Source organism: Saccostrea echinata, unplaced genomic scaffold, assembly GCF_033153115.1.
Source record: "Saccostrea echinata isolate AGI-Se365-2 ecotype Australia unplaced genomic scaffold, CSIRO_AGI_Sech_v1 ptg000106l, whole genome shotgun sequence".
Taxonomy (NCBI): Eukaryota; Metazoa; Mollusca; class Bivalvia; order Ostreida; family Ostreidae; genus Saccostrea; species Saccostrea echinata.
In genome coordinates, this window is record NW_026889855.1 from 37501 (window position 1) to 54037 (window position 16537).

Consider the following 16537-nt stretch of genomic DNA (forward strand, 5'->3'; position numbering starts at 1 on the left):
ACTTCAGAAAAACAAAACGGCCCTTTTCAGGGCCACACAAATTTTTCGAAAAGATACTTTCAATACAGCGTTAAGAAACGTGGTGTATATCAGGTTTTGTCTACCTTATTTATTTTATTTCTTAGCATTATCTGTTTTATTCCGTAGACACTGTTCTAGCTAGTAATTTTGAATGTTGGTCTATGCCTGAAAATAAAAAAAAAACACACACACACACACTCCCAAACATAAAGGAACATTTGCCCCCACGTAGTGTACATTAAATATTTACAGATAGGGCCTCAAAGAATGATTTATAACACGACAGTTGCAGACGAAAACAAATTTTACCTACACATAGGGCATCTTATATGATGTGAGCCTTAAAGTAATTTAACAACAGACCAGTTAATTTTTTTTATTTTCAAGCACATGAAAGATAGCCAGAATTAATAATTATCATAAAGTTCAAAAGTTGTAGGTTAAAACCAGCACAAGCAAATTATAATTATTACCGTATGCAGTGTTTATGATTATATTGGATCATTATACGTTACAAATCATTAAGAGAAAGAGTATGCTTAGCTCTTTACCCCTTAATGCCATGATTTGACGCACTGGCCATATCCTTATCTGAGAGTGTTTGCCTGGCTGCCCCTTGGACCGTTTTAGATGAAATTGGAGTGCAGTTTAAAACTGAACTAATGGGGGTCAAAATATTTCATTTATGCTATGTATTATATATCACTGGATTCATAATAAATTCAATTTTTCAAATCTATTAGCATAATTTTGATCGGAATTAATTCAGGTGAAAGCAGGTGTAAATCACAAAATAGATATTTTCAACATGTAAAACGGCTTTAATAAGCCAAAATTGTCTGTATAAATAATAAAAATTATGTGTGATGATATAATTGATGGTTAAATTATAATTAACTATCAATTTTATAAGTCTAATTCCTCAAAAATCAATAAATTGTAGTGCTACTTCAATGTCAATCTCGCCGACAAATTTTCAGACTTTGCTGATAAAACTTGATTTCTGAACGTTTTTGTTTACTTGAATGATCAAATTCTATTAAAATAATTGTTTTTTTCTACACCTTCACATTTATAAATATGTGTAAAATGGAAGGTACCTTCTGAAATTCTGAGAAACAGGTAACAAAATCGGCACTGCCAGGTCCCGAACTTCACCACCACATTTTCGTATCTTATTTTAATGTTTATTATACACATAGATCATTATAATTTTCAAAACTTTCAAGAAATAGGTAGCTTATAGCTTGAATTTCATGTAATGCTTTACTGGATGAGAAAATATTGGGTATTGACAGAGATATATTCTCTAAAAACATCGTATGTAACTGTCCGCCATTTTGAATTTTGGTGAGACTTTCCAAGACTCTTTTGTTTGTTTACACAGGTAAATCACGTGATTTCTAACTGTAGTATGATGCAATCATATATTGTTAACCTGCAGGTGGCCACCTGTGCTCTGATAATTTGTAAACAAGCGGTAATTTCAAGTCAAATCAACAATGAAATACACGTGCGTCAAAAGTCGCCATTAAGGGTTTGAGACTAGGCGTCAAAAGTCGTCATTAAGGGGTAAAGGATGGAAAGGTCTAAGGGGAATAGAGTTAGATACCAGTTTAAATACTGAAACAACACTGAATATCTGTATCTTAAAGGCTTGTAAGGAAGATACCGTTAAGAAGGATGATGAACGAATTCCTTATTATACAGAAATGTTATCTTTTGCTGGGGTCTATATTATTCAACTGAAATATGAATTCTCTTTGTTATTTCTTTGAATGAAATTCCTCGACCTATTCTCATGAACTATGACAGACGAGAAACAATATACTATTATACCTCAATACGTAGAAAATATACACTAGCAGTTTGTCGGTGGATATGAACTGATACTTTTTTAATTTTATTTGTATGCCCTGGTTAAAGGTATGTCATAACTTCATGAACTTTCAAAAACATTTCTTAAGCTAACCTAGTGATTCAGATATTATAATTCAGTATACCAAAGGATGTGTGATGTATTGAGGCACAAAGATAATGGTAGATAGACTATAATCACCCAGAATTTGTAATTACATCTTTTTGAACATTTAACATTGTGATCAAGTTCATCAACATGTGCACAACATGTATAGGAAACCAGCACAGGTTTAATATCTACTGGTCAGGAAAAAATATAGCTCATTACAGGTTATCTCCATGAAAAAAAAAAAGAAAAAAAAAAAGGTATTTGAAAGGATATTGAAAAGGAATTACATTGGAATGCCAAACATTTAGAATCCTACAGGGAATATACCAGTAATCAAATAAACTACATCCTTAAGACATAGCGTCCTTAGGTTATGTTTCACATTTCTGCATATGAATGTTCAGAGTCATCTCTGTACTAACTATTTTGCTTTGTGTGTGGTTGTTTGTTTAGCACAGGAATGAGGATCAAGATACATCACATCAAACAATGCTAGTTCTGGGACATACCTGTATAAAATAAACATGTATATTTAGTGGCATTATGAAATATTTCCCGCAAGTATGGGTCATAGTTTTATTCCTGAGATGAAGTTTTGACTGTGTGGTGTACTTTGTTGCCATACTATCATTACATGTGGTGTCTATGTTAGAGTCCAAATGTAATAGAATGAAGAATAACCAAAAAAAAAGAGAGAGAGAGAGAGAGAAACAGCTGTGAATTCCTGCTTTATTGTTGATAGAGGCATGTAAATGTAAAGATAGTAGACCTGAACTGCAAATAACCACTTGCACAATGCATGGGAATATACAGCATACCTTAAAAGAAAGACAACTCTTGCTACCTTGTCAAAGTACATTTAACCGTACGAGTTGTATACGCGTATTTTGTCTCTGTCTTGACAGGGCTACCAATATTTACGGCTTTCAACGATATCTCAGGAAACTGTAACGACATGCAAGTTATTAAATTTATATTTATCTACCAGATGTGTCCTTGGAAATAATCAACTGGTGCATGGGACTTTCTTGTTTGTTTGCATTTTATTTTCTCTCTTACATGGGAACCTAATGTAAATCAATGATTATGAGGATATTGTAATCATTTGTTTTCCCCTACCCTGTGTACAAGTTACTGCAAGGCTATCCGAATAATGTGCCTTCTTCCAGTGACATTAAATTAAAAAAAATTTTTTTGCTCACTACAAATGAATATATAGAAAAATTAACACCTTCGTTTCTTTAACACGTCTGCTCAGAGGCATCTTTTCGAAAAATTTGGGTGGCCGTGAAAACGGCCGTTTGTTGTTGCTCTTGTAGGCACAGTATGGTAGGGGTATCTAACCACCAAATCCGTAGAGGGTACGTCCTTGTCTCTTCAGGGCATAGACAACGTCCATGGCTGTGACGGTCTTCCTCTTGGCGTGCTCTGTGTAGGTGACTGCATCACGAATGACGTTCTCAAGGAAAACTTTCAGGACACCACGGGTCTCCTCGTAGATGAGACCAGAGATACGTTTAACTCCACCTCTGCGTGCAAGACGGCGGATGGCGGGTTTGGTAATACCCTGGATGTTATCTCTCAGCACCTTCCTGTGACGCTTGGCGCCCCCTTTTCCAAGACCTTTTCCTCCTTTACCACGTCCAGACATATTTCTGCTCTCAGTAGATAATCTTCTGAAATGTCGGACGTAGTCAGAGATCGTGGTATATATAGCGCTAATCAACGACGTGCTAGAAGCACTAATATCTTGAAAACTTCGGCAGCGCAATTTTCACGTTCCGAAGGCACACTGTAAGCCAAAGTGCGATTGGCTCCCGCTCTGCGCGCCTTGCATATTTTCTTCTTTTTTTTTCCGTGCACCCTTGAGCTGTTACTAAATCATGTACTTGTCTATATATGCCTATCTTAAATTTCTGTAGTTCGATATTTCAGATTGCGTATCTATCTATATATACATATATATATATATATATTATATATCATTTCATATTTTTGCGAGGGTTCTGTATACTGTCATATTTTCAGGGAAATAATATAAAACAATATTCTTTAATGCATAACACATTTAAATACATATATCTCATAATAAATAAGATACCACGGTTCCTACTCAGTACATGTTATTGTCTGTATCTCTCTTAAGATTTCTTTTTAATTATTAGTAGTATTTCATTACGCAGAATAAAAATGTAATAAATGTATATGCAAATGTTTCAAACAACTGACCATATATTCTGTCAGAATATTACTCAAATGTCACATATAAAACAGTATCCATTGTGTTATATTGTTTATCACGCTCTCTGAATAAGCAAAATATGTATAACCATGCATGAGTAACTATTTTATCAAATTCTTTTAACGTGCCTTTAGAATATTGCTTTGGATACATGTACGTGATTTTTAGTGTCTGATGTTCATCTCTCAAACTGTTGTGTGACACTCGTTTCATGCGTGCTTTTTTGTTCATAAATAATACGAGTATAAACTGTCATAATTACGCCAGCATTCAAGACACTATCATATCTGTGTGTTTCCTTGCATTCATAAATAATAAACAATATTTTCGCCAATAAGACCTGGCATAATTATGTGGTCAATACTTGTGCTCTTTGTTGGTTGTCACGTTTCTAATTAGTGCTGTTAAAGAGGGCATCTTTTCTAAATATTTTGGTGGCCGTGAAAACGGCCGTTTGTGTGTTTGTCGGAGACAAGAATATGTTTAAGCTCGCTCGCCACGGATACGTCTGGCAAGCTGGATGTCCTTTGGCATGATGGTCACTCTCTTAGCGTGGATAGCACACAAGTTGGTATCCTCAAAGAGTCCGACAAGGTAGGCTTCACTGGCTTCCTGGAGGGCCATGACGGCAGAGCTCTGGAAACGCAGATCTGTCTTGAAATCCTGAGCGATTTCACGGACAAGGCGCTGGAATGGGAGTTTCCTGATCAACAACTCGGTGCTCTTCTGGTATCTCCTGATCTCACGGAGAGCGACAGTTCCTGGCCTGTATCTGTGGGGCTTCTTAACGCCACCGGTGGCTGGTGCGCTTTTACGGGCTGCCTTGGTAGCCAGCTGTTTTCGTGGGGCCTTGCCTCCAGTAGATTTTCTTGCAGTCTGCTTGGTACGTGCCATCGTCTCTGAGTTCAGATAAAATGAATGACGAGAGCAATCGTTTACTATAGTTTTATACGGTTTTGTGGCTCGTGAATCGAAATCTGCGCGCATTAAGTAAGGATGTTTGCGATTGGTTGGGGGTTAAGAAAGACACCTTGTGATTAGTCGCACATAGCGTGCTTCCATTGGTCTTAGCTGGAAGCATTTCAATCCACCTTTTTGCACAGATTTTGTACTTGGTTTAAATCAATGTTAAATTGTCTAGAAAATATCTAATATACCCACTGTATGAAAAGATGTATGATTACAGTAAATATGATAATAACCGTGAAGATAGACATATATACACTCCCTATGCATGTTTATTTATTTATTTATTTATTTATTTATTTATTTATTTATTTATTTATTTATTTATTTATTTATTTATTTATTTATTTATTTATTCATTTATTCATTTATTCATTCATTCATTCATTCATTGATTTATTCATTCATTTATTGATTTATTCATTTCTTTATTATTATATCAATGAATATTACTTAAAAATTTCCTTATAGAAATGTTTTCAGGCCATAATGTTTTACTTTATACATGATCCAGTGTTTGCTGGATTTGACATCCTGACTCATAAATAAGCTCATCATTGCTTTGCTTTCTTTAACCCCACCCCCACCTTAATTTCTGTATGTGTTTCTCACTTTCGACTTTAGATATTTCAAGAACTTAAATGTTTATCAAATTTTGAAGTCCTGTCAAACCAAAGCTTCAGGAAATTGTTCAAAAACTTCGATTTTGTAGAAATATTTGATGTTTTTTGATAAGCCCTGGTATGCATGTGGTTTTGCTTTCAAGAATCTTGTGACCATGTAGAGTTTACACGGGCACTTGCATGAAAAGTCACTGCCTTAGAAATTTATTTCAGTCGCACCAGAGTACGCTCCATTTCATTCTGTGTGTGGCGTGAAAGCTAGGAAATGAAACCAATTCTGAAATATGGAACAAAACTTCTGTCCTGAACACCGAACATTGAATGAAATTACACTGTAACAGCCAGTGTGTGAGGGTGTGTTTGAGGGTGTGTGTGTGTGTGTGTATGAGAGGGTGTGTGAAAAAAATGGTCTATCATAGATAATTCAAACTTGACCTGATATTATGTACATTACAACTAAAAATAATTCACACACCCTTCATTCATTTCACTTATTGTTCCTCCCTATTATTTAGATTATTGTTTCAGGAGCACGCATGCATTTTTTGATATTCATTTCCAATTTCTGCTACAATACAATTATTACCATGAGCACATAATCCTAGCTTATGCCTACTAGACAGTGTAGGCATTTGTAAGATATATTGTTATTGAAATTGTAATATTTCAGATGTTTGATAAGTTTAGATTTTTCAACACAGACCTCTGCATTCCAAATAAACGGGGAAAAGAAAAGCATGATTATGCAAATGTTTCGTTAACGAATGTTCTAAAGGCATCTTTTCTAAAAATGTGGGTAGCCCTGAAAAGGGCTTTTTTAAATTTTTTTTTAAGCGTAGACAGTCTGCCTGGAATGCGAAGACTGCTTATTTCTTGGCGGCTGCTTTCTTGGGAGTCTTTGTTTTCTTGGCCGCTGCCTTCTTGGGGGTCTTGGCCTTCTTGGGTTTGGCTGCTGCCTTCTTTGGAGACTTGGTGGCTGCCTTTTTCTTGGGGGACTTGGCTTTCTTGGGTCCGGCTGGTTTCTTGGCTGCTGCCTTCTTCTTTGGAGTCTTGGCCTTCTTCTCTCCCGCAGGCTTCTTGGGCTTGGCGGCGGCCTTCTTGGGCTTGGCTGCCTTGGGTTTTGCTACCTTTTTGGCTCTAGGCTTCTTATCGGTCTTGGGTTTGTCTCCAAGTTTGAAGGAGCCACTAGCGCCTGTGCCCTTTGCTTGCTTCAGAGCACCTTTCTTAACTCCGCTCTTCAGGGCCATTTTCAGGTGGGCGTTGATAGAGTTAACATCGTTGCCCACTTTGTAGTTGGCCATGATGTACTTGAGAATGGCCTGTCGAGATGAGCCACCACGTTCTTTCAGAGATGCAACAGCAGCGCTAATCATGTCGATGTACTTGGGATGTGCAGCAGGTACCTTAGGCTTTGCGGCCTTCTTCTTGGCTGGGGACTTTGCTGGAGGAGCAGTATCGGCCATGGCTACTGACGAGTGTAAAAACGTCGGCTTACTTCTCAGGAACTGTGAACAGTGAAATACTCGGGTCACACGCACTTGCTGTTTTTGTTTACACTGAGCGCGGACCGCCTAGAAAACATCCAGTTTGTCGAGACGTTTGTGTTTTGTTCATGGATGTGTGTTTCAATATGGGTATTTGCATCCGCGCTGCAGCTCAAGGAATGAACTTCACCACATATCATGAGCAGAATCCCAACCTCTACATTTCTCTCTATCATTCTATCTACTTACATTTTAAGATCGTTCTTACTGTAGTGTTTAAATTCAGGAAAATAAGCCTCCAAACTCTCATGTTTGAATTTCGGGGTAGGATTAAAGCTAAAAATTTGGCTTCAAAGGACAAAATTCAGGGATGATTTCTTTTATTTTTTTATTAGACACATTAAAGAATGCCATTTGGATCTCCCCGTCTTATAAATATCATCAGTTTGCCCTCCAATTCACAAAGACTGTGTACTGTGTCACACCTGCCTATTTAGACATGCGGTATAGACGACTGATAGACAATATGGGAATTACTTTTTCTTAAATTACTAATTTCCGTTATTATTGTTGTTATTTTCTTTAATTATATTCTTTATTTTCTTTTCGTGCTTGTGCGTTATGCTGACACGTTTTCGCATTTCCCAAGTGCATAACGTGTAATTAATTTGATACTTTTCATACTCAAGCTATTTATTTTGCAGGACACATTGTTATATTTCAGGAAGTTGTAAGAACTTGTTTCCAATCAATAAAAAAAAATATTTAAAACTAAATGAAGCATAATTTCCAGGCATATCTATAAACCCGTCGAAAAGCGTCGAAACACAAAATTTTTCACAATGTCATCTGCGTCGCTGATATTTTACCTTTAAAAAAAAAAAAAATCATGCTGTTAAAATCACTCCCCGAAAATCACAAACTAACACCTTAAGATTTTGCTCTTACACGTACGAATACTGTACCTGTATTAAATGGCGCTGTGTATCCAAATAATTTATACAATAAATGGCCATAATATAAGTGAGTCCTAATTTTATTTTTACACTATTAATTTCAATGATAAGAAATTATTGTGAGGTAAAATTAAGCCCGATTACCATGATTCAGAATTGTTCAAAATTTCTTTTGAAGTTTTCCGATTTTCCTACTACTATGCATAATATCTTTGTTTCCCCTAACCCGACCCTAAAATCTCATGTTGGGTAGGTAGGTTGGTAAATGGTTTTTTTTTTTCTGACAGCAGCTTTGAAATACATTCTGAAATTTAATTGAATAATACCTTTATGAATAAGAAAAGTACAAAAGAAAGAGATTTTTAAACAGTATATCACACTGATGCAATCTCAAAAGCAAATTTTAAGGTAAATGAGTTCGCAACAATTATTTAATAGATCTTGTGAAATATCTCGTGGCATGCAGTGTAAATTTGCTGAAATCGAATATTTCCAAATGGACAAAATTCTCAAATACTCATCGATCTGATTTTTCAAACCTACTACCAGTTTCCAGTGCTTACACAGAGAAAATACTCTTTCAAGGGTCTTGCGTGGCACAGTGGTTCTAGATCATTTCGCTAAAGAGTCACGAATTTAAGTAGGAATTAAGGTAATTCTAAATCACAGATTCAAACCCCAATGCGGGACGTAGTGACTGGTCCTTCAAATGAGACTGTAAAAACCCATAGGTCCAGTGTCGCAGTAGATGCTTTCACGAATTAAAAAAGATCCCTTGCTGCTCAATTGCCATAAGTGCCGAGTACAAGTCAAAATTTGGAGCCCTCCATCATGCAGGCAAATATTACATGTTGTAGTCCCAACAATTCTCAAAGGGATTTAAAGCAAACAAACAACCAATCTTCACGGGCATAATTAAAGAAAAATACACTGGGCGTCTCAGCAAGCTGTACCATAGACCAGTTTTAAAGATTTCAAAACTTTTTGGAAAGAGTATTTCAACAATATTTAATTGAATCAAACTATATCTAAAAATGATAAAAATGCCACATCGAATGCTTTAGTCACGAAATTTAACCCATTCATTAAAAGAATTCAGAATTAAGAAACAAAGTTTGAGTTATATTTATCTGGATGAAATATGCAGACATATTTACAATTGTGAAATTGATTGATGTGTACACAGATACTTTTGTAAAATACCACCGAAACACTCTTGATTGAAGTATTATTATTAACGAAGTATTTCAAGAGTGTAGAATTCTAATAAATTAAAGATATATAATAAGGATGATACGTCGCCGTTGTTTCATAAAACGAAATAACCCTCTGTGACCACATGTTAGACCATTTTGTTTCAAACAAGCGCTTGAAAATCATAGTAGAACAAAATCAATCGTTCTGATAAAACCGCATTTTGATGAAATTGTATTTAATAAAGTTGATAAACAATTAAAAAAATATATATATTTGAATAATCTTATTTAAAAAACTTTTCAGTCGGCGCAATTTAATTGGGTCGGTCGCGTTAGGGGAAACAAAGCTATTTTTTATTTTGGCCTAATATGTGTATATTTTACAACGTATATATTTTTCATTTATTTTTGTTAAACCTGACATATATATCTATAGGTGTTTCAATATTGAATTGGTATTAAGGTAAGGAAGTAATTTATTTATTTTCAGCGACATGTGTACATCACTTGTTTTTTCACAAACAGTAAAAAAAAAAAAAAAAAAAAAAAGGTACATGAAAATATACGTAATATTTAAATATATGCATTTTGTAAGTATACACCTGTGTGCTAAGATTAGCAGTGTCTGTTATTAAAAAAAAAAAAAAAAAAAAAATTGGAAGATGTATATGACACCGAGATACATGTACATTTTACAATTAGCATTCTTACTTTCTCCATTTGATTAAAACACGTGTTTTCAAAAAACTTTGAGCGGTATTTAGAGTACAAATTAAGCACAGTGCTATAAAAAAGGAATTTCGTCTTCTATACCATTTCTTACCAGAATTTGTTTTAAAATAAACACAAGTTTGAGTAGGACCTAACAATAATAATATGTGGATTTTTGATTGAACCATATTGAAATGTTGTTGTATGGTACATAACACGTGTCACTCTAATAAATCATTTGCTTAGTTACTATATACCTTTGATCACTGAAAACATTTCATCGTGACTAACATTTCTACCATGATTTCTTAACAAATTTGTGCCGTAAAAATTTCCGTTTTGCATTTGTTGCATGTGCAGTGATCATGTCACGCTTACAGAAAATAGTTTTGAAATTATGTGCCACAAAACTCAATTCTGATTTTCACTTATGGCCTGGTACTGTATATATACGTGAAATTACTTGTAGGGAAAATGTGATATCTTGGCACGTACATTTTCATTTATTGAACATGCATTTCGTTTCTTATATTAACTACAGTATGCTCTTAGAGGCATCTTTTCGAAAAATTTGGGTGGCCGTGAAAACGGCCGTTTGGTATATTTGAAAGTCGTACAGACTTTTTACTTGCTGGCGGACTTCTGGGTCTTCTTGGGGAGGAGCACGGCCTGGATGTTGGGCAGGACACCACCCTGGGCGATGGTCACGCCGGACAGCAGTTTGTTCAACTCCTCGTCGTTGCGGATGGCCAGCTGCAGATGACGGGGGATGATTCTGGTCTTCTTGTTGTCTCGGGCGGCGTTGCCTGCCAACTCCAAGACTTCGGCGGCCAAGTATTCAAGAACGGCGGCCAGGTACACGGGGGCACCGGCTCCCACTCTCTCGGCGTAGTTGCCCTTCCTCAGCAGACGGTGGATACGACCCACGGGGAACTGAAGTCCGGCACGGGATGATCGGCTCTTGGTCTTTCCCTTCACTTTGCCTCCTTTACCACGTCCTGACATCTTTGATCTGTTACGAGTAGTTGACGCTCAAGAAATGAAATCAACGGATAACTCAAACACAGGCTTCGCGATCCTATTTAAACACGCGGGCGGATTGAACAGTGCAGCCAATCGGCACGATCGTATTTAACACACTTTGTCGCTCGCCGAACAACACTAGTTTTCTCGAGGGTTCGTAATGTACTTATCCGCCGTTATCCGTCCGTGCGATATAAAACCAGCGAGACGCGAATCGACACTCATAGGTTTCAGTTTGTATACAATCTGTAAACATGCCACCCAAAGTCGGATCTAAAGGAGCTAAGAAAGCAGCCACTAAGGCCAAGGCCCAGAGAACTGGGGACAAGAAAAAGCGCAGGAAGAGGAGGGAATCCTACGCCATTTACATCTACAAGGTCCTGAAACAGGTTCACCCAGATACTGGTGTTTCCAGCAAGGCCATGAGCATCATGAACTCTTTCGTCAATGACATCTTTGAGAGAATCGCTGCCGAGGCCTCCCGTCTCGCTCACTATAACAAGCGATCAACCATCACCAGCAGAGAGATCCAGACTGCTGTCCGTCTCCTTCTGCCCGGTGAGTTGGCCAAACACGCCGTCTCTGAGGGAACCAAGGCTGTCACCAAGTACACCAGCAGCAAGTAAACTGCAAACTTGCACTTCAGAAAAACAAAACGGCCCTTTTCAGGGCCACACAAATTTTTCGAAAAGATACTTTCAATACAGCGTTAAGAAACGTGGTGTATATCAGGTTTTGTCTACCTTATTTATTTTATTTCTTAGCATTATCTGTTTTATTCCGTAGACACTGTTCTAGCTAGTAATTTTGAATGTTGGTCTATGCCTGAAAATAAAAAAAACACACACACACACACACTCCCAAACATAAAGGAACATTTGCCCCCACGTAGTGTACATTAAATATTTACAGATAGGGCCTCAAAGAATGATTTATAACACGACAGTTGCAGACGAAAACAAATTTTACCTACACATAGGGCATCTTATATGATGTGAGCCTTAAAGTAATTTAACAACAGACCAGTTAATTTTTTTTATTTTCAAGCACATGAAAGATAGCCAGAATTAATAATTATCATAAAGTTCAAAAGTTGTAGGTTAAAACCAGCACAAGCAAATTATAATTATTACCGTATGCAGTGTTTATGATTATATTGGATCATTATACGTTACAAATCATTAAGAGAAAGAGTATGCTTAGCTCTTTACCCCTTAATGCCATGATTTGACGCACTGGCCATATCCTTATCTGAGAGTGTTTGCCTGGCTGCCCCTTGGACCGTTTTAGATGAAATTGGAGTGCAGTTTAAAACTGAACTAATGGGGGTCAAAATATTTCATTTATGCTATGTATTATATATCACTGGATTCATAATAAATTCAATTTTTCAAATCTATTAGCATAATTTTGATCGGAATTAATTCAGGTGAAAGCAGGTGTAAATCACAAAATAGATATTTTCAACATGTAAAACGGCTTTAATAAGCCAAAATTGTCTGTATAAATAATAAAAATTATGTGTGATGATATAATTGATGGTTAAATTATAATTAACTATCAATTTTATAAGTCTAATTCCTCAAAAATCAATAAATTGTAGTGCTACTTCAATGTCAATCTCGCCGACAAATTTTCAGACTTTGCTGATAAAACTTGATTTCTGAACGTTTTTGTTTACTTGAATGATCAAATTCTATTAAAATAATTGTTTTTTTCTACACCTTCACATTTATAAATATGTGTAAAATGGAAGGTACCTTCTGAAATTCTGAGAAACAGGTAACAAAATCGGCACTGCCAGGTCCCGAACTTCACCACCACATTTTCGTATCTTATTTTAATGTTTATTATACACATAGATCATTATAATTTTCAAAACTTTCAAGAAATAGGTAGCTTATAGCTTGAATTTCATGTAATGCTTTACTGGATGAGAAAATATTGGGTATTGACAGAGATATATTCTCTAAAAACATCGTATGTAACTGTCCGCCATTTTGAATTTTGGTGAGACTTTCCAAGACTCTTTTGTTTGTTTACACAGGTAAATCACGTGATTTCTAACTGTAGTATGATGCAATCATATATTGTTAACCTGCAGGTGGCCACCTGTGCTCTGATAATTTGTAAACAAGCGGTAATTTCAAGTCAAATCAACAATGAAATACACGTGCGTCAAAAGTCGCCATTAAGGGTTTGAGACTAGGCGTCAAAAGTCGTCATTAAGGGGTAAAGGATGGAAAGGTCTAAGGGGAATAGAGTTAGATACCAGTTTAAATACTGAAACAACACTGAATATCTGTATCTTAAAGGCTTGTAAGGAAGATACCGTTAAGAAGGATGATGAACGAATTCCTTATTATACAGAAATGTTATCTTTTGCTGGGGTCTATATTATTCAACTGAAATATGAATTCTCTTTGTTATTTCTTTGAATGAAATTCCTCGACCTATTCTCATGAACTATGACAGACGAGAAACAATATACTATTATACCTCAATACGTAGAAAATATACACTAGCAGTTTGTCGGTGGATATGAACTGATACTTTTTTAATTTTATTTGTATGCCCTGGTTAAAGGTATGTCATAACTTCATGAACTTTCAAAAACATTTCTTAAGCTAACCTAGTGATTCAGATATTATAATTCAGTATACCAAAGGATGTGTGATGTATTGAGGCACAAAGATAATGGTAGATAGACTATAATCACCCAGAATTTGTAATTACATCTTTTTGAACATTTAACATTGTGATCAAGTTCATCAACATGTGCACAACATGTATAGGAAACCAGCACAGGTTTAATATCTACTGGTCAGGAAAAAATATAGCTCATTACAGGTTATCTCCATGAAAAAAAAAAAGAAAAAAAAAAAGGTATTTGAAAGGATATTGAAAAGGAATTACATTGGAATGCCAAACATTTAGAATCCTACAGGGAATATACCAGTAATCAAATAAACTACATCCTTAAGACATAGCGTCCTTAGGTTATGTTTCACATTTCTGCATATGAATGTTCAGAGTCATCTCTGTACTAACTATTTTGCTTTGTGTGTGGTTGTTTGTTTAGCACAGGAATGAGGATCAAGATACATCACATCAAACAATGCTAGTTCTGGGACATACCTGTATAAAATAAACATGTATATTTAGTGGCATTATGAAATATTTCCCGCAAGTATGGGTCATAGTTTTATTCCTGAGATGAAGTTTTGACTGTGTGGTGTACTTTGTTGCCATACTATCATTACATGTGGTGTCTATGTTAGAGTCCAAATGTAATAGAATGAAGAATAACCAAAAAAAAAGAGAGAGAGAGAGAGAGAAACAGCTGTGAATTCCTGCTTTATTGTTGATAGAGGCATGTAAATGTAAAGATAGTAGACCTGAACTGCAAATAACCACTTGCACAATGCATGGGAATATACAGCATACCTTAAAAGAAAGACAACTCTTGCTACCTTGTCAAAGTACATTTAACCGTACGAGTTGTATACGCGTATTTTGTCTCTGTCTTGACAGGGCTACCAATATTTACGGCTTTCAACGATATCTCAGGAAACTGTAACGACATGCAAGTTATTAAATTTATATTTATCTACCAGATGTGTCCTTGGAAATAATCAACTGGTGCATGGGACTTTCTTGTTTGTTTGCATTTTATTTTCTCTCTTACATGGGAACCTAATGTAAATCAATGATTATGAGGATATTGTAATCATTTGTTTTCCCCTACCCTGTGTACAAGTTACTGCAAGGCTATCCGAATAATGTGCCTTCTTCCAGTGACATTAAATTAAAAAAAATTTTTTTGCTCACTACAAATGAATATATAGAAAAATTAACACCTTCGTTTCTTTAACACGTCTGCTCAGAGGCATCTTTTCGAAAAATTTGGGTGGCCGTGAAAACGGCCGTTTGTTGTTGCTCTTGTAGGCACAGTATGGTAGGGGTATCTAACCACCAAATCCGTAGAGGGTACGTCCTTGTCTCTTCAGGGCATAGACAACGTCCATGGCTGTGACGGTCTTCCTCTTGGCGTGCTCTGTGTAGGTGACTGCATCACGAATGACGTTCTCAAGGAAAACTTTCAGGACACCACGGGTCTCCTCGTAGATGAGACCAGAGATACGTTTAACTCCACCTCTGCGTGCAAGACGGCGGATGGCGGGTTTGGTAATACCCTGGATGTTATCTCTCAGCACCTTCCTGTGACGCTTGGCGCCCCCTTTTCCAAGACCTTTTCCTCCTTTACCACGTCCAGACATATTTCTGCTCTCAGTAGATAATCTTCTGAAATGTCGGACGTAGTCAGAGATCGTGGTATATATAGCGCTAATCAACGACGTGCTAGAAGCACTAATATCTTGAAAACTTCGGCAGCGCAATTTTCACGTTCCGAAGGCACACTGTAAGCCAAAGTGCGATTGGCTCCCGCTCTGCGCGCCTTGCATATTTTCTTCTTTTTTTTTCCGTGCACCCTTGAGCTGTTACTAAATCATGTACTTGTCTATATATGCCTATCTTAAATTTCTGTAGTTCGATATTTCAGATTGCGTATCTATCTATATATACATATATATATATATATATTATATATCATTTCATATTTTTGCGAGGGTTCTGTATACTGTCATATTTTCAGGGAAATAATATAAAACAATATTCTTTAATGCATAACACATTTAAATACATATATCTCATAATAAATAAGATACCACGGTTCCTACTCAGTACATGTTATTGTCTGTATCTCTCTTAAGATTTCTTTTTAATTATTAGTAGTATTTCATTACGCAGAATAAAAATGTAATAAATGTATATGCAAATGTTTCAAACAACTGACCATATATTCTGTCAGAATATTACTCAAATGTCACATATAAAACAGTATCCATTGTGTTATATTGTTTATCACGCTCTCTGAATAAGCAAAATATGTATAACCATGCATGAGTAACTATTTTATCAAATTCTTTTAACGTGCCTTTAGAATATTGCTTTGGATACATGTACGTGATTTTTAGTGTCTGATGTTCATCTCTCAAACTGTTGTGTGACACTCGTTTCATGCGTGCTTTTTTGTTCATAAATAATACGAGTATAAACTGTCATAATTACGCCAGCATTCAAGACACTATCATATCTGTGTGTTTCCTTGCATTCATAAATAATAAACAATATTTTCGCCAATAAGACCTGGCATAATTATGTGGTCAATACTTGTGCTCTTTGTTGGTTGTCACGTTTCTAATTAGTGCTGTTAAAGAGGGCATCTTTTCTAAATATTTTGGTGGCCGTGAAAACGGCCGTTTGTGTGTTTGTCGGAGACAA

The 16537-nt window shown here is 36.0% G+C and overlaps 6 protein-coding genes across 6 annotated transcripts in view; 2 read left to right on the top strand and 4 right to left on the bottom strand.

Annotated features, from left to right (window-relative positions):
- LOC133177234 (histone H2B) overlaps positions 1-74 on the top strand; it is a 480-nt gene extending 406 nt beyond the window's left edge. Inside the window, exon 1 of the mRNA XM_061312314.1 lies at positions 1-74. This exon is cut by the window's left edge and continues 406 nt beyond it. The gene's annotated coding sequence lies outside the window, so the exon portion shown is untranslated.
- A 3082-nt stretch (positions 75-3156) lies between these two features.
- On the bottom strand, positions 3157-3671 carry LOC133177245 (histone H4). The gene has a single exon (XM_061312325.1). It carries the CDS (start codon positions 3639-3641, stop codon positions 3330-3332), a length of 312 nt encoding a protein of 103 aa, XP_061168309.1. The 5' UTR covers positions 3642-3671; the 3' UTR covers positions 3157-3329.
- A 2689-nt stretch (positions 3672-6360) lies between these two features.
- Positions 6361-7436, bottom strand: LOC133177227 (histone H1-delta-like). The gene has a single exon (XM_061312308.1). It carries the CDS (start codon positions 7282-7284, stop codon positions 6688-6690), a length of 597 nt encoding a protein of 198 aa, XP_061168292.1. The 5' UTR covers positions 7285-7436; the 3' UTR covers positions 6361-6687.
- A 3287-nt stretch (positions 7437-10723) lies between these two features.
- On the bottom strand, positions 10724-11173 carry LOC133177228 (histone H2A-like). Its single transcript, XM_061312309.1, has one exon. It carries the CDS (start codon positions 11171-11173, stop codon positions 10793-10795), a length of 381 nt encoding a protein of 126 aa, XP_061168293.1. The 3' UTR covers positions 10724-10792.
- A 251-nt stretch (positions 11174-11424) lies between these two features.
- Positions 11425-11904, top strand: LOC133177230 (histone H2B). Its single transcript, XM_061312311.1, has one exon. It carries the CDS (start codon positions 11446-11448, stop codon positions 11815-11817), a length of 372 nt encoding a protein of 123 aa, XP_061168295.1. The 5' UTR covers positions 11425-11445; the 3' UTR covers positions 11818-11904.
- Positions 11905-14986: 3082 nt separating this feature from the next.
- LOC133177229 (histone H4) lies at positions 14987-15501 on the bottom strand. The gene has a single exon (XM_061312310.1). It carries the CDS (start codon positions 15469-15471, stop codon positions 15160-15162), a length of 312 nt encoding a protein of 103 aa, XP_061168294.1. The 5' UTR covers positions 15472-15501; the 3' UTR covers positions 14987-15159.
- Positions 15502-16537: the final 1036 nt, after the last annotated feature.